General features: G+C 39.4%; 1 protein-coding gene across 1 annotated transcript in view; it reads left to right on the top strand.

The window, feature by feature from the left end:
* Positions 1-652: 652 nt before the first annotated feature.
* Positions 653-17672, top strand: part of EHBP1 (EH domain binding protein 1) — a gene marked incomplete at its 3' end in the record, with an annotated part of 127336 nt that continues 110316 nt past the window's right edge. The window contains 2 exon segments of the mRNA XM_064494453.1: positions 653-703; positions 1859-2264. Coding sequence (XP_064350523.1) covers positions 2161-2264 — 104 coding nt within the window.

Genomic DNA, 17672 nt, shown 5'->3' with positions numbered 1-17672 from the left:
CAGAACGAGAAGAAAGTGCACCGTGAACATTTTGTGTCTAGCTCAGCTTACTGAATTTGGTTCACTGAGGACCAGTTGACTGAATGTCAGGCAGAAGCTGGCGGGGTCATTACAGTTTGTCAGAGGAAAAACCCCAGAAGGTGAAGCAAATGCTGTGTGCGCAAACCCCCTAGTAGCTAGTGGCAGAGAGGGCGCGCCCAGCTCCTAGGGTGGGGATAGGAGAGAGAACAGGAGAAAAGCCACAACAGCCGCTCTTCCCACAGCTGCAGCGAAACCAGACCCGGGATCTGCTCTCAGACCCCGCCCCTCACCCGGCGCGCTTTTGATGGACATCCACCTTCGGCAACCACCTTCCAGATCACTATAAACACTCCTTACTCCTTCCCACTTATCGCGTCCCCCCTCCAAGCCAATCAGAGGAATGGGCGGGATTGTCCTTAGTGGGTTCCAATTTTTTTTCAAGAAGGGTAGACTATGCGCCGCGTTCCGGCTGCGGGAAAAACACCTCCAGAACTAGTGGGTGGGGGGTGGGGAGGTGGAGCCCTGTGATGGGCACCCGGGTCGGCCAATGAGGCGCCCCCGCCGCTCAAAGGCCCGGCCGCCGAGGTGGGCGGGGCAAGCGCGGGGCCCGGCCAATGGCGGCGGGGCGGACGGAGGTTGAGCCGCCGTGGGTAGGGTTAGTGTGAGAGGTGCGGCGGGGGAGGTAATGATGATGGTGGCGGAGGAGGAAGGCGGGGGAGGGGGTGCTGGGCGCTGAGCGGCGGCTCTGTCAGGGTTTTGTAGGGTGGGGGACGGTCGCGGGGCGACTCCGTCCGGGAGGGGGCGGGCGTGAGGCGCGCGGTCCGCCCGAGGGGCTGCAGACCCCGGCTCCCGGGAGCGCCGCTGCTGGCTCGGCTGTTCCATGTGGCTCCGGCGGGGATGGAGGACTCGGTGGCGGCGGCGGCGGCTGCTGCTGCGGCGGCAACGGAGGAGCGGCGCTGAGGAGGGAACCGGGCCAGACTCAGCCCGACAGCGGGATTAGAGGTGTGAGGAAGGGGCGGGAGTGGACGTGCGGCGGGGCCGGGGCTCGGGGACCGGGCTGGGATCTTCTGGCATCGCCTGGGTGACAGGGACCGCAGGCGAGCCACAGCCTGCCTCCGCCGGGGGGCAGGGGTCTGGGCTCTGCGTGAGGAGAGGAGGCTCCGGCGGACTGTTCCCTGAGGATGGGGGAGGGAGGCACCGGACCCCGCACCGTGTACTGGCCCCGCTGGTCATTGCCTCACGCCCAGGCAGGAGTTTCCATTTCCCTTCGGTTGGCAGCGAAGGTGAAGGAGAGCCCAAGTGGCCTGGAGCTGGGACACTGCCCTCTCTCTGCCTTGAGATTTCCCTCCACTCCTTTTTCCCCATCCATTTCCCCCTCCCTCTGAACAACAGCATTCTTCTACGCTCCTTAATTTGTTCAACGCACATATTCTAGGGCTCGAGACTATTGATTATCGACTGAAGAACAAAGTTTATTTGAAAATACTCCACTTCTCCCTCTGACTGGTGGTGGACATTAAACAGCATCTCTAGACTTTCCCGCTCTGCTCGCCCTTCTGTGATGCTGAGGGCGGGGGTAGGGCCCGACTTTCGTCTCTCGATTGTTGTTGATGCTGATTACCTGATGTGTTGCTCTACGTCTTCGGTGTGAATTGTAATTTCTTGCTTGGTGTCTTGCATCCTTGATGTTACTGGGTTTTGAGGTTGGTGTTTTGTTTCATTGTTTGAGGAACATGCGGAGAACTGGGGTTGTCTGTTGCAGTGTTACCTAACATGGGTGGTTAGTACCTTCCCATGCTTCTCTCCTCATATTTTTTCTCTTTGTTTTGCTTTTCAGTTCTCCAGAATACACATCATATAGCCCCTGAGGTGGAATGGTGATGATTCCATGAGGGAACCTCCTCCTACTCATCCTGTCATGTGTGTCATACTGTTCTTGACTGGGCCATTCATCTAAGATGGGATTTACCCTGTGAGACAGGGAGAAGACTTATGGACCCCAAACATCATTTCAAGTTGTAGTTGAGTTTTTTTTTAAGTACAGACATACATGCAAAGCTCCTTTGCTTTGGACCCTCTGCTTTGTTAAAGCTGCTGTGTTGCTCACCCAGAACTGCTTTACTGTTTTGACTGATCATCATGGCTTCAGTTTGGAAGAGACTGCAGCGTGTGGGAAAACATGCATCCAAGTTCCAGTTTGTGGCCTCCTACCAGGAGCTGATGGTTGAATGTACCAAGAAATGGTAAGACGTGCCTGGGCGTGGAGTTTTCTGTGCTGTGGCCTAAACTCATTGTGGCCTAAGCTCTGTTTCTTCTGACAGCAGATTTACCTTTCTGTAGTGCACAAGTGTGTCAAAGCTGGGCGGGGTGCACATTACTCTAACAAGTACTATGCTGTGCTCTGTTGCTGCTGGTACTGTCCCTGTGGGTTTTAATTACTGTACTTCAGTATGGTTCAGAGGACTGTAACTAGGAGAGCACACTTAGTACAGTAGATTTGGCTTGAGGTCTTTCATCATTAGTGTTAGAGTAACTTTGATTTTTGTAATTTCAAGGAGACATAGAGAATGGCTATTGAAGTATTGTAAATGTGTATATTTTGATGTAACGTATGTGTCTGTTTCCATAGAGTTTTAATACAGAAGTCTACATTCTCGTGGGGTGGTGATCTGTTTTATTTTGTTCTTGATCTTTCTTTTTTTGTGTTTAAAATAAAGAATTTTTTATTACTTGAATAATAGAATGCCAGTCCACACAACCTCAGAAATCCTTTTGTTATATGCTTAGTCAGGCAGGCAACTGTGTTTTATTTTAATTGCCTAATGGGATACATTTCTTGGCCAGATTTAAGGAAGCAGTTAGTAGTGCTGGTCTATGACTTGCTTCTTTCCACTTGAGCAAAGTGAATTTAGAACTTTCTTTTCACTGCCCTGAATGATAAGCAAGGAAAATTCTTACTTAGTCAGAGAAGAAAGTTAATCTTAAGCAAATGGTGCTTTGGGTTTTGATTTATTGCAGTGATTAAGCAGTGTTACTGCAAAAGTAAGTCCATTTCATTGCCCGCATAGACTGTAATCTCATGTCTGTATTAATCCCTCTTTTTAACATCCTTTTTATTAGATGAAAAAATATAGCTTGCTCTACTCTAGAACTCTTAAAGCATATTTGAATATTTATTTGGAAACTAGTTTCTGAATGCTTTTCTCTTGAACTTGTTAGGAATGTTATATGCAACTCAAGAAATATGTGTACTGATTGCCTACTTTATACTAGGCACTGTGGCATTAGAATTGAATATGACATAATCCCCACCCTCAAGGAGCTCGCAGTCTAGGGTAATGACAGTTGTGTAAATAAATTCACTGTGATAGGTGCAATAATATAAATATGTAGGATGGAGGGATTTTAATGTCTCCATCACTTAACAGTTGGATATCCTTGGGGAGAGATTATTTACTTCTCTGTGATAGTTTCCATATCCACAAAGGTAATACTGGTATCACTTCATAAGAAGGGTTACTGTGAATATGAAATGAGTAACACATGTAAAATGCTTGAAACAATGTCAGGCACATAGTAAATGTCCAGTAGATTCCATTATTACTTATAAAGTTGGCAGGGAAAGAAACAATCAATTCTTTAATCATAGGGGTGGGGCCTTGGGATGGCTTTCTGGGAGCTGAGCTGAGTTTTGAAAGATTCATAGTAGTTGGCCAGAATGCTAAGGGGGAAGAAATGAAGGATATTCTAGTCTGAAGCAACAGGCTATGCAAAAGCATGGAGGCATTAAAAAGCATGTGGTGTGCTGGAAGTTCAAGCAGTGTAGTTGGATAATCATGGGGCTTAAAGTGCAGGATGGGGGGAGTGCAGTGGACTATCATGTTTGAGAGGCAGGCAGGATTCAAATCATAAAAAAGTGTGGTCATACATGGCTTGGACTTTATTCTCTGGGTGATGGAAACATAGTGAAAGGTTCTGAGCAGAAGAGACATTAGGTTTACATCTTGGAGAATCATCTGGATGACTGGAGTGGAAAGGGTGACTGGAGGCAGCGATGGTGGGGTAGCTGTTGCAATGGATGAGGTGAGAGAAAAGGCTTAGACTGAGGCAGTGGCAGAAGGAATGGAGAGAACAGACTAGAGGAACAGTTAGGACACAGAATGGATAGGACTTGATGGTCATTTCAGTAGGGGTCTGGAAAGAATGAGGATGAGGGAGAGGGAAAGGCCTAGGTTGACACCCATATTTCTGGCTTGGAGGACTGGATGTACTACTAACCAAGCTAGGAATTGCATGAGGAAGATCCTGATTACAAGTATTTTGTAACTTGGCAGTATACTGGGGGCATCAACTTTAAGATGCTTAAATTTGAATCTCTTTTCTTAAGGGAAATAGAACATATCAGATCATTCTTCAGTCACAACATCGGTTTCTTCCCCACAGTTTGCAGCATTCCTGGATTTCCGCACCCACCCTTTGGGAACTATATAAGTTATTGTTAATGTGCCTCAAGGTGAAAGCAAGAATGAAAATTGAACTTGATTATAGGTGAATAGTTGGCTTCATAATTTTTAGGCATGGACATTATGGTATACCTATTAAATTAGATCTTTATGATAGGGTGTGGCCTTATCACACTAAAAGCATTTACATATTCTAGAATTTTTAGACGTATAGTTCTAGCTATTTTACATTTTTTCTCTCATCTAAAAATATAATTTAAAGCTAATAAGGTGACAGTGCCCAAAGAATAATATATTTATTTGATGTACTGGAATTTTGTTTAAGTGGATCCCTAGAGCTTTAAAATCTTTTCATTGTATAAAAATTTGTTGTAATGACTTTAAGTTAGTGTACCTTTTGCCTTATTTTGCATAGGATCCTTGTGATACACACAGATTAGGCCCAGTTTCTATACTTACATCCTATCATTTTCTTTTTCATTCCTTAGTTTGATGCTTAAAAGAATTCTTAAATTATTGGATGTGTGTGCAGAATTAGAATCTATTTAAAGGACATAAGAATAAGAATAGACTTGAATATATAGTAAGAACATATTTTGTCAGCTGCTTTTACATTTTAGGTATTGTTTTGGGGATATGGAAAAAATAAAAGGAGAGGAAGGAAATTTAGAGATGCCAATTGAATAAAAGGAAAGAGGTATTGAAGATAAATTGTAAGTATTGAGAGGATAAGAAAATAGATCTATTATTATAAATTAGAGAAGAAGGAATAAAAGATAAAAAGAAAGAATAGTTAGCATTCCTCTGGGATTTTGCCTTTGGAGGTAACCGGTGTATACAGGTGCCATTACCCTTTAGAACGTTGCTGCTTCAAGTGTTGTCTGAGAAGCAGTAGAACTTGCAGAGCCTGGGAACCTGTTAGGACTGCTGTCTCTCAGGCCCTGCTCCAGACCTGCTGAATCAATCTGCATTTCATAATAAGATCCATAGTATTATGCATATTAAAATTTAAGAAGCAGTATTTTAAAATAATGTTTTCAGTCTTACCAAGTGCCCATTCATGACTCTAGGATAAAGTATGTTTAAAATACACTGATTTCTGCATATATTTGAAACTCAGGGAGTGAAGATGAAACTCAGGGGACTCTGGAAAGGCATAGAGTATTGATGGAAGAGGGTAATGGGAATCAGGATGTGTGCGTTATTTCTGTGATTAAGAAGAGGAGAAATGTTCCCCGTGTTCTCTTGTCATGGTCATAGACTATGACCCTGGACGGGACAGATAACAGGATGAAGGTAAGGGTTTCAAGAGGCTATCTTCTTTTAGATCTAGGCCATGAGCAAATTCTCAGTGTTTTACCCTTGATCAAAGGTTGGATTCTATAGATTAGAAAGTTTGGGGTCTCTACTTTCTCACACTTCTCTTCGTTGCCGTCTTTTAGTATTTTGCCCTTGCCCAGTTTGATGTGGTCTGATCCCTAAGTTCAACAGGGTCTAATTCCTGATTCTTCCCTGGTATAGTGGCTCTAGAACTTAGGTCAGGAACAAAAAACAGAATGACTTTTATTCATCTGAGGAAAGAATACTATCCTGTGAAGTCCAGACCTCCTCGATTTCCAGGTAGAGGCTCTAGCAGCTTTGGAGATGATAAGGGTTTATATCCCTTTCTCTTATTGTTGTCCCCAAGTCATTTAATTATTTATCTCACTTCACTGATGTAGCTGTTGGCAAGTGGTGAGACTGGCCACTGAAAATGAATTTGAGAGAAACACTGTGCTGCCTTTTCTCTCTTTGCTTCGTGTCTTGTTCTTTTATCACCTGCAGGCCTTTAGATTTCTGACAGAAGTCTTCACTTGTGTGCTTTCAGTGGCTATTCAGGTGTTTAAGGAAACGACTTGAAAATTGGCAAATTGTGGTTATGTTAATTTAGGTTGCAGAATTCAATTATGATAGAATCTCCCTAATACATGATGAGAACCATGTTATATTTTCTGTGTATTATATATTTTTTGTATGTCTCTGTATTAACTACATGTATGAACCTATTTTATCTATATTTTTATTTCTTCTATATAAGTGTTAGTTATGACATTCAGAAAGTATTTAAAGTACTATAAACTTTTCCCCAAAAAGCATAAATATACTTATTTCTGATTTTTCTGTCATATAAAAATTCCTTTTTCTTGTTTTTAAATATACCTTTAATTATAATTTATTTTTAAAATAGGTATTGCATGGTTCAGAATTCTAGAGGTACAAAAAGGTGCATATATCCCTGAAAGTAACTCATTTCCTTCATTATTCAACACCCTTTTGCAAACCTTGTGACCTCAGGATTTGAAAAGTCAAAAACAGTAGCTCTTCTCAGTGCTTAAGTTTGTGATCTTGGCCTGTTAGATAAAATATACTCCTTAATCTGATGTTCCAGGCTGTCTATAACTGACCCCAAGTTAGTTTTCCAGCTAGATGTTAGAATGCTACATGCACTGTAAGTATTACCTTGAGTTTATGAAGGCTAAATTCCATTAATAAGTCCTCATCCAGATCCACTTCTTTGGGTGGCTTAAGCGAACATTTCTCTGTTGACCGTCTAATTGAGTGAGCTGGTACATCAGCCTTGATGTTAAAAACCTACTATTGAAATACATTAAAAAAATAATTAATTGAATTATTATAAAAGTATCTGGAAGGCCAGTGTGTCTGGAACACAGAAGAATGAGGGGCAAAATGGTAACAGGTGAGGTCTGAGAGGTAGGTTGGCTTTAGATCACATATGGTCTTGAGATCATGGTAAGTGAGGGCTTTTGGATTTTAAATGTGATAGAAAGCCATTGGAGAGGTCTGAGCAGGGAAGTAACATAATATCATTTACGTTTTTAAAAGAGTATTCTGGATACTTTGTGGAATGTGAACTGTCTTGAGTAAGAATGGAAGCCAGGAGGTTGTTGCAGTAGTCCAAGTGGCAAAGAGACAGTGGGGGAGGTGGTGAGAAATGGTTGTATGGAGGCAGATAACACACACATGTGCCCCTACCACACTTTATTGAGGTATAATTTACACTTTTACATACAATAAAATGCATCCATTTAAAGTATATCGTTCAGTAAGTTTTGATAAATATATAAACCCATGTTAACTGGAAATAAATTTTTTGAAGGTATAGTTGACAGGACTTAATGATGGATTGGATACAATGTACAGTGAGAGATGGCTCAATAATGATCATAGGGTCCTGGCCTGAGCCACCAGGTAAATGTGATACTAACCACAGGGATGGGGGACACAGGGGAGGAAAAGGTTTGGCGTGAAGGAGAAAGCAAGAATTGGCTTCGCTTTTCTTAAAGTTTGGGACATCCACCTGGAGATATTAATTAAACAGTTGATTATAAGAGTCTCCAGCTCAAGGGAGAGAAGAGGCTAGAATTTCTTAGTATATAGATAGAATTTATGACTGTGGGGCCCTAGGAAATTCCTATGGTATTCACATAGATTAAGAGGACTGAGGACTGAGCCTTGGAACGTCAGCATATAGAGGTGGGGAAGAAAAGGAAGAGCAAGCAAAGGAGACTGAAAGCAAGCAGTAGTGAGGTGGGAGGAAAATTTGGAGAGTACGCTTTCCAAGGAACCAAGTGCCAAATGTAACAGGAAAGGAGTGTTTAGGTATGTCAAATACTGTTGAGAGGTTGAGCAAGATGACCATTAGATTTGGCAAGTTGGAAAGAGCTGGTGACCTTGAAGAATGGCTTCAGTGGAGTGGTGGGGATGAAAGCGTGATTAGACTGGGTTAGAGTAAAGGAAGTGGATACAGTTAGTATGGGTGCTTTTTCTGGAAAATTTTGCTATAAACTGGAGAACTAGATAGTAGTTGAAGAGGGACAAGAGGTCAAGGTACACCTTTTGCATGGAAGATGTTTCAGCACGTTTTAAGCTGATGGAAATGATTGGTAAAGAAGGAAAAAGTGATGATATGCTGGGACAGGAGGTAACTTCCAGAGGAAAGTCCTTGAATGATAGAGTATAGTGAGAATGGAGTTGGTCAGGCTCCCTCCCGGATGTCTGGATGTCCAGTGCCTAGTGACGCAGCAGTATTTTCCCACATATACAGTACCCATGTGTTGTTATGTAATAACTTGCGCTGTGCAAGCCCAGTCGTTAGCCCACGTAGTTCATGTAGCTGGCTTGATGCTGGCTTTGTTTGCCTTGCTATATAAGGGGGATAGGACTTGACATCCCGCTGCCATTGAAGCCCATATACTCCTCTCCACAATAAAATCATGTCAGGGACACCTACTGCTCTGCAAGTGTTCTTTGGTCTGCCCGAATCCAAGAACCTGCCAGGCCTCGAGCACCTTCAGCGCCTGCAATACAATGAGAGAAAGAGAAGAGGATCCAGCACACGCATGGAAAAGTTGAACTTAGGTAGAAGCAGGGACAATTCATTGTTACAAGGAGGGAAGTGAAATACATGGGTAGAGAAGCATTTAGGTTGATAAATTTGCTTGGGGAGGATGTGGACATTCTCTTTTGTTGGCTTCTGTTTTCTCAGGGAATTAATATTAGAGGTCATCGTCCAGGAGGGAGGAGACAGAAATTTATTGAAGGATTGACGAGAGAGGACATATGAAATTGTCAAAATGAGAATGAATTGACTAGGGAAATGTGGAAGGACTCCTGGGTAGTGCTGAGGATCTACTTAACTTGGTGTTCCTAAGTTTAAAGTGAATGCACCCAGCAAGTTTGCACATTTTAATTCATCTGTTATATTTGGTGCTTGGGTGCAGGCATGGAATAGGCAGAGCTGGATTTAACCAGGGATGGGTTTTGTCAGAAATGTGTAAGTGAGGGAAAGAAGGGCAAGGAAATTGAGAGTGAAGGTATGGGAGTGGTAATAGTGATGAGCCATGGAGTATAAGATGGAAGAGGAGGAAAATAAGGACATGAAAGATAGGGTGGTCAGTGGAAAAGTGAGATCTTAAGAGGGTGAATGCTTGTTGGGTTTGGGATACCAGAGTGAATGACCTGAAAAAATGGGAAGAAAGAATCAGAGTGAGATGCTTGACTTTGGAGGATGTGGTTAATATTAGGTAATGACGACATACAGGTGGTGGTCTCCTTTGGCTCACTTTTGCTTGATAGTGAAAAAAAAATAAGCACACATCTTCAATACAGTTATAATGTACTTATATATTAAACATGAGTATACCTTAATTTATTTTCTTTTCTTCAAGTAAACACATTTAAGTAGAAATTTTCCTATATTTAAATGGGTCATGTTTCTACCTCCAGGTGCTCCCATTCCTCTTTGGACGCTAGCTGTTAGGGTTTGACAGTGGCAGTTGGTGTTTGGATGGAACGGAGGAAAAGGTTTTTGGAAGTGAAGAGGGTAATCAAGGAATTTGAAAGGCTAAGGTGTGGGACAAATTTTCTGTGGCTCTTGAAATTGCTAAAAATAATTGGAGGAGAAATGATTAAGATAGGGAGTCAGGTGCTAAAATCTTGATGAGGGGAGAGAGAGAGGCCAAAAAGTTATACTTTACAAAACTTTGTTACAAGTTATGTGATTCTTGAACTCCTATTCCTTGAAATAAAATAACAGTTTTCTTTTCTATGTGGTGATGGTCAAAGGTAGATGTAATTTTAGTACATAATAAATTGATATGTTACTTTGTTAGTAATTTTATTTTAGTGTTTCATGAACTGATTTTTTTTAAAACTGGAATTGTTACATGTAGTTTTTTATCCAGATTTTAAATGTTTATTCTATGTGAAGTTCAGTGGTACAAAATTCAGTTGTGGTGTGTTAAGGAAAATAGTGGAGCTTTTTTCTGCCAAATTAGGTTTTCAGTGTTAATTTCATCATTGCCTCCACACCAGACTCAGTATGCTTCTAGATGGCCGGCAACTTTAGTTTGATCCAGGGTGTCTCTTTTATAAATAGTTTTATTGGAATATGACCATGTCCATTTGTTTACATATTGTCTATGGCTGCTGTCACACTAAAATGGCAGAGTTGAGTGGTTGTGACATAGACTGGATGGCTGCAGTTTAAAATATTTATTATCTGTCCCTTTAAGAAAAAGCTTACCAGCCTCTGCCCTAAATCATTGGAGTTACTTGCAGCTAGTGTTGATGCAATCTAGAGGGTGATACCTTTCTGTTTTCTTTCTGCCCAACCTCCAAACTATTAGTTTAATCTTACTGTAATCTAACTGCAGAAGCAACAGAGGGAAACCCATTGTGCCTGCATTCCAGCCCTATGGAAACTTTATGAATATGGAAACTTTAGAATTTCTTTGAGGAACATTCAGGTCTGTGTATGTACAAAAAAATACATTTTCTGGCTGTATGACTTTGCACAAATTACTTAACCTCTTAGTACCTTATCTGTAAAATGGTGTTGATAATAACAGTGCTTCCAGCATAGAGTTGTTTTGATGATTAAATGAGATACCTGTAAAGTGGTTAAGACAGTGTCTGACATCTAGTTAGCACTCAATAAGTGTTATTCATTTTATTATTATCTGTATCTGATTATTCAAGCAAGAGTGGTGAAAAGAACTATCTGGAGAAAAGGCGTAGAGTCAGTGAGAAGTCTGAAAATATCATCTGGGCGTTAAGGAGTATTAGAGAAAGATGAACTAACACGGAAGGCTGGAGTGACCTAAGAGGTGGGAGTAAACCAGGGAGCACGTTAGCAGAATGCTGTGCTGAAATGAGCTAGGTTTTGACAATGCTTTGGCTTTTGGGAAGGAGCTATAGTTTTGCTTCTGGAGCAAAATTGGTTCATATGGTTTTGTAACTGTTTCCTTTTTAATCACTTCAAGTAAGTGATTATTAGCTAAGGAATATGGCCAAGGAAATGAAATTCCTTTAAAGTAGAATTAATTTGCCAGCATTTGTGTTTGTATGTGTGTCATCTGGTGACTATGATTTTAGGATGTATTTCTTTATGACAATTAAAAAAAATTTTTTCCATGTCATGAGGGAAAAATTGTGTCTGTTGGTAGGATGTAATTCCCTTACCTTATTTTGGTATCAAATCTTGGTTATTTTAAAAGTTGATTTTTGAAATGAATTTTAAGTGATTATGTGAAGAAGTTCTACTCTTATGATTTAGTTTCACATTAGTTTTGTAATTAGATGCATTTCTAGAAATGTGCTATTAATGCATCAAATGTGTTTGTTCTGATTTTGTGGAAAATTTCAACAAAAGAGTCACTGAAGTATTTCACTGTGTGATATAAAAATAGTCCAGTATGCTAAAGGAAAAATCATACAAGCATTTAAAACTGAATACTCAGTAGGGATGTTCACATTCTGTATCAGGACTTTGGCATATTTTTTGAAAGGACTGGAACTGAGTTTGTGACTTGGGGACAGTAAAATTATTTCAGGATGTCATATATGTTTGTCTTATTTTTCACTGTCATAGTGCTACTTTTAGGGAGCTTTGCTTATAGACACCTAAAGATTTTCTTTGGTAAGTTTGATCTGTTAAAAAATACCCAAGTGTTATTAATCCCAGTGTTGTTATTATTTAAATACTTTAAAAATACTTTCTAAAAATTGACTTTATTATCTCAATTAAAAAAAAGGTTTACTTTAATGCAAAAAAGTTAATCACTTTAAAAGTTGATACTCTGCCTATGTTCAAAAGACTGTGTCAGCTTAAGGTTTTAAAATCACACTATTATGACTAATTTAGAGATATAAATAGAATAGAGATACTAATAGAGGAGCAGAGAATACGTGTTACCAGGCATTCAAGAGGAGTTACCACTGGACACTGGAGTTGGTCCTGAGTTTGCTGTCAGCTAAGGCAAAAGGGAAGCACATTGGTTCACCTAGTTTTCCTTTAGGCCAAAGAAAATATTCAAATTCATTTGCAGACTTTTCTTAGAACTTAATTCAAAGAGGATTTTTATTATGAGAAAATATGACATTGGATAAAGTCTCAAACTACAAAAGACTCAGACTGTTAAGTTGGATAATGTTTATATTGACCCTTTATGAAGACTCTGAGAGAATATGACTGGGAAGCCTAGTTTTCTGATCATCTAATTTAAATCAAGGTTACAACTCAGAAAATTTAGAAGAATGCTTTTTTAACATAAATCATCAAGTTCAGGGCTGTGCAGTACAGAAGCAACTAGCCACATGTAACTATTTACATCCAAATTTAAATTAAATAAAATTAAAAATTCAGTTATTCAGTCACATTAGCCATGTTTCAAGTGCTCACTAGCTATGTGGGACTAGGGACTGGCATTTTGAATGGTGCAAATATGGAACATTTTCATCATTATCATCAAGAAAGGTTTTATTGGACAGTGCTGTTTTAGCCATTCCTCTTGAACCTGGCTGATCTCAGAATCACTGGAGCACTCTGTAAATATGGAAATTTCTGTGGTCATTAAGTAGTCCTGATTTTGTAGGTCTGGAATGGTGCTGGCAAATCTGTCTTTTAGAAGTTCCTCAAGTGCTTAAGATCTTCAAGTCAAGTTTTAGAACTGCCACATTTGATTCTTTCTCAAATATCTGTCTGAAGTAAGGCTTTGACAGGTAATAGGTTATAGTTCTTGTTGGTACTTGGGAAATTTTGAGTTGAAAATTTGCATTGAATTTTCTTCCTTTAATTCAGCTGTTTTGTATTTGTGTGTGTGTGTGTGTGTGTGTGTGTGTGTGTGTGTGTGTGTGCAAAAGTGAGAGCAAGGTACTTTAGCTATGTCATATGTAATGCTGTCAAATTAATAGAAACATTTGAACAGGTTCATTCATTCATTAAAAAGAAGACAAAACAGTCCTCTTTCATAGAAGCAAGGACTGCTGGGGATAGCTAAAGATAGATTTTTTTTCTTTTTAAAGAGAAGTTTTGCTACTTCTTAAGTACTTGGGCTGTTATTATACTTCCAGGTAACATTTCCAGGGCTGCTGATTTTTTTTTCCCCCTGAAATGTACCTTAATGCTCACTCCAGTTTTTCTGTTGCATCTGCCTTGGTGGCATCTTTTATCATCTTTTGCTAAGGTGCATGGTTCTCAAACTGCATCAGTGAGCCTAGAAAGTGCTACAGAGAATGCACAGGTGTGACTAGAGATGCTTAAAAATGTTGAGGGAAGTACAGCAACATCCGTTGGAAACCACACAAAGTGCTAGCTTGAGGTAGGTCATTTTCAAAATTAGACTGATATATTTCTTTTAATGATAACGATATTTTAACGAAGCTGAGTTTCAGGTAGTTGCTGTGACAAAAAACAAGTACCACGTGAAAATCTATATGAAACAGGAAAAGAGGAAGGTTGTGTCCAGTATAATCCTCAGGTTTGAGAAGTTGTGCAGCACTAAACACAGGTGCTAAGTTGTTAGGACATACATCCTTCTTTAGTTGTTTGGACCTGACTACTTAATGGACAGAATGATTAGGTCTTTCTTTGGCTTGTGAAAAAATGACCGACACATTAAGGACCTTATAAACCCAGAAAGTTTGGGAACCTGTGATATAGACTTTTGTGATAGCTCTTAACACTTTCCTCACCCATTTTGGTCCTTTGTCTATATTATTGCTATTGTTATCCTTCTTAAACGAACCTTCCAGATTTCCCCTTTGTTTATAGGATACTGTTAGTATGCTAATTTTAATCTTCTAAATTTATCTTTATTCTATTTTACTAGTCTTTTCCAACCACTGCCTTTAAGCCTCCAAAAGCTTGTTTACCACCTGCGTAGTTTCCCTCATGTGTTATCTTTTGTTCTTCTCTGTCCTCCTCCAAAAATCATTAAATGCAAAGAGCATGTAGTAATATACTCTATCGCAAAGTAACTTAATTGAAACTGAGTTTATTCATGCAATAAGTGGGTTTAGAAATTGAGTTTAATGGTTCAGCTTTAATTTGAAGAGTACTCTAATTTATAAAATAATCTTTTAAAAATTGGTTAATTCATTACTTTTAAAACTTTTTATTGAAATTATTTTATAGTTACAGAAGAGTTACAAAGATAGTATAGAGAGTTCTTACGTACTTTTTATCCAGATTCCTTTGGGTGAAATTAGGGTAAATAAATTTACCATGACCGTTTATGAAAACTCAGAGATTAACATTAGTACAGTGCTATTAGGCCAAGCTACAGACTTACTTGGATTTCACCAGTTTTCCACTAAGAGCCCTTTTCTGTTTGAGGGTAATTCAGGATACCACATTGCATTTAGTTGTTGCATCTCCTCTGTCTCCAATCTGTGACAGTTTATCAGTCTTCTCTTGCTTTTCATGACCTGGATAGTTTTGAAGAGTGTTGCTTAGGTATTTTGTAGAATGTTCTTCAAATTGAGTTTGACGTTTTTCTAATGATTAGACAGGGGTTATGGATTTTGGGAAGATACCAGAGGGGTAAAGTGCCCCCATCACATCATATCAGAGGGCACGTGAAATCAGTGTGGCTTATTACTGGTGATGTTCACCTTAATCATTTTGTTAAGGTAGAGTCCGCCAGATTGCTCCACTGTTAAGTTACTATTTATCCCTTTCCATACTCTGTTCACTAGCAGCCAGTCGCCAAGTCCAGTATACACTCACGGGGAGAAGAATTGAGTTCCATTTCCTGGAAGGAGGAATATCAGAGAATTTGCAGACGTATGTTAAAACCACCGCAGAATTAATACATTTTGGAGGGGAGTTGCTTTGAGGTTATGTAAATATCCTGTTTCTTTGAAAGTGTCAACCACTGATTATCAATTCATTAGTAGGTTTTGCCTGCGGCAGTTATTAGTGTTAGAAGTGTGTTTTTCCTAAAAAATTCATCTTATTTTTATTATTTGGAATTCTTCTGTAAGGCAGATTTGATCTTTCTCATTTTTTTATTCAGTTATGTATTTATATGGGTTGGGACATACAAATATTTATAAAATAACCTTTTGGTATTGTTACTGCCTTTGGTACTAAGGTTCTGACATGTAGTATATTATTGCAACATTATTTCTTTTTCTAAAAGGAACCTTTATTTTGAAATAATTTCAAACTTACAGAAAAGTTGCAAAGTAGTGTAAAGAATTAATTCCCATATACCTTTCACCCAGATTCCCCGGTAGTAACATTTTATCATATATGCTCTTACTCTCTCTCTGTATGTCATTTTTTTACCCCTTAACATTAACCTTGATGCCACTTTACCCATAAATACTGAAGTGTGGTTTTCCTAAAAAACAAAGTCATTTTCTTACATAGCCATAGTTCGGTTTACCAAATCAGGAAATAAAGATTGAAACAACACTTAATCTGTAGGACTAATTCAGATTTCTCAGTTATCTCAGTAATTCTGTTTATAGCAAAAGAATTTCTAGGGCCCATACATTACATTTACTCTTCTCACATCTTCTTACTCTCCTCTAATCTAATAGAGTTCTTCAGGTTTTCTGTTTTTCATGATTTTTATGAAGAATATTGCTGAGTTTGGGTTTACCTGTTGTTTCCTTGATTAGGTTCAGATTATGAATATTTGGCAGGAGTACCAAAGTGATGCTGTGTTCTCACTATATCATAATCAGCATATGTGTGTGCATATAAATATCCTATTCCTTATCAAACTTCTATCCACTAGTTTTAGCATTCAGTGTGGTTATAATTGTAGGTTTGTTTATTGCTCTTTTCATTTCTATCAGTTTTTGTCTCACATATTTAGCAGCTTGATTTTTTGGAGTATACATATTTAGGATTATATGCCTCCTTTTGGTTTACCTTCTAATTTTACATATTTTCCCTGTCTCTGGTAATTTTGTGTGCTCTGAAATCTCCTTTTCTAATATTAATAAAGTCTTTCCTTTGATTAATGTTTGCTTTATAAGTCTTTTCCCATCTGTTTTACTTTTGGTTTGCTTATATTGTTGCATTTGAATTGAGTTTCTTGTAGATGGTCTGTGGTTGGGCCATATTTTTAACCCACTCTGTAATGTCTATCTTTTAACTTTTGCATTTAAACCATTTACTTTTCATGTAAGTATTAGTATGTTAGAGCTGATATCTGCTGTTTTGGTTTTTGTTTTCTCTGTTTTTCATTTCTGTTTTCCCTTCTTGACTGTGGGTTTCTTGAACACTTTTAGGAATTCAATTTTAATTTATCTATAGTGTTTTGTTTATTTATTTTTACGTTTTTAAATTGAAGTATAGTAAGTTTACAATGTTGTGTCAATTTCTGGTGTTACAGTGTTTTTGAGTGTACCTCTTTGTTACAGCTTTAAATTTTTTTTCTTTTTTTAGTGGCTGCTCTAGTTAATACATTATATACACATAATTTATCACCCCCTCCCAACAGTAAGGCACTCCTCCCTCTCCCCACTAAGTTGGTGTCAGAGGAGGCAGAATGGAGAGTCAGAACTTTCATCATCACCCAGTAGTATTGAGAACTCCCAACCCTATCCAGTAACAGAGAGAAACCCCCTGTCCCACTCAGGTGTCAACAGAGGTCGATAAAGAACCTCATTACTGTTGGATGGGAATGAGTCCAGGTTACACACATGATTTCCATTGACACGGCAGATGGATGAAGCCTTAATACTGGCTGGTAGAACTGAAAGTCCTGGCTTTCTACTTGACCTCCTTTGACACCACTCCAGTGGGTACCTTGCTACAATCTCATGTAGGTGGAAGTCTAGGCACCCCACTTGGCCTTTACTGGTATTAGGTAGGTGTGAGGGCACAGCTTTTCTGTGGTGTTCGACTGATGTAGAGTGCTTATTGTCCAGAAGCTTTTGATCTTGCCAGACTGCCCCTTTCCTGGTCCTTTAACTTTAGCTGGGGCCCTCTGTGTGTGAACCCATTGATATTTTGGGGTTATTGGTTTCTTCAGCTCCAAGTCTGGGACGTTTGAGGCTGAGTTCCTTGCAGGTCTGCCTCCTTCTCTTCATTCTTTAGAGTCTTCTTACGTTGTTTTATATATAAGGTCTCGTGTTTTCAGTTGTACCCAGTAGGAGGAATAGGGAGAATTGTCTGCTCTGTCTTTCCAGAAGTAGAAGCCTAGTTCTCTGATGATTTTTTAGCCAGACCTCCTGCTTACCCATGACACCATTTATGAAGATGTCTGATTAATCAGCTTGTTATGAGAACAGTGTTCCTGATCCAGATTAATTTAGTAGTACTTGAGTTGCTTTATAATTGCAAAAGTAAACTTACTTTATATACACAGTATTGTGAGCATTTTC

The sequence above is a fragment of the Camelus dromedarius genome, chromosome 15 (assembly GCF_036321535.1).
Source record: "Camelus dromedarius isolate mCamDro1 chromosome 15, mCamDro1.pat, whole genome shotgun sequence".
NCBI classification, from domain to species: domain Eukaryota; kingdom Metazoa; phylum Chordata; class Mammalia; order Artiodactyla; family Camelidae; genus Camelus; species Camelus dromedarius.
The sequence above is the reverse complement of the archived record's forward strand: the minus strand, read 5'-3'. Positions and strand labels throughout refer to the sequence as shown.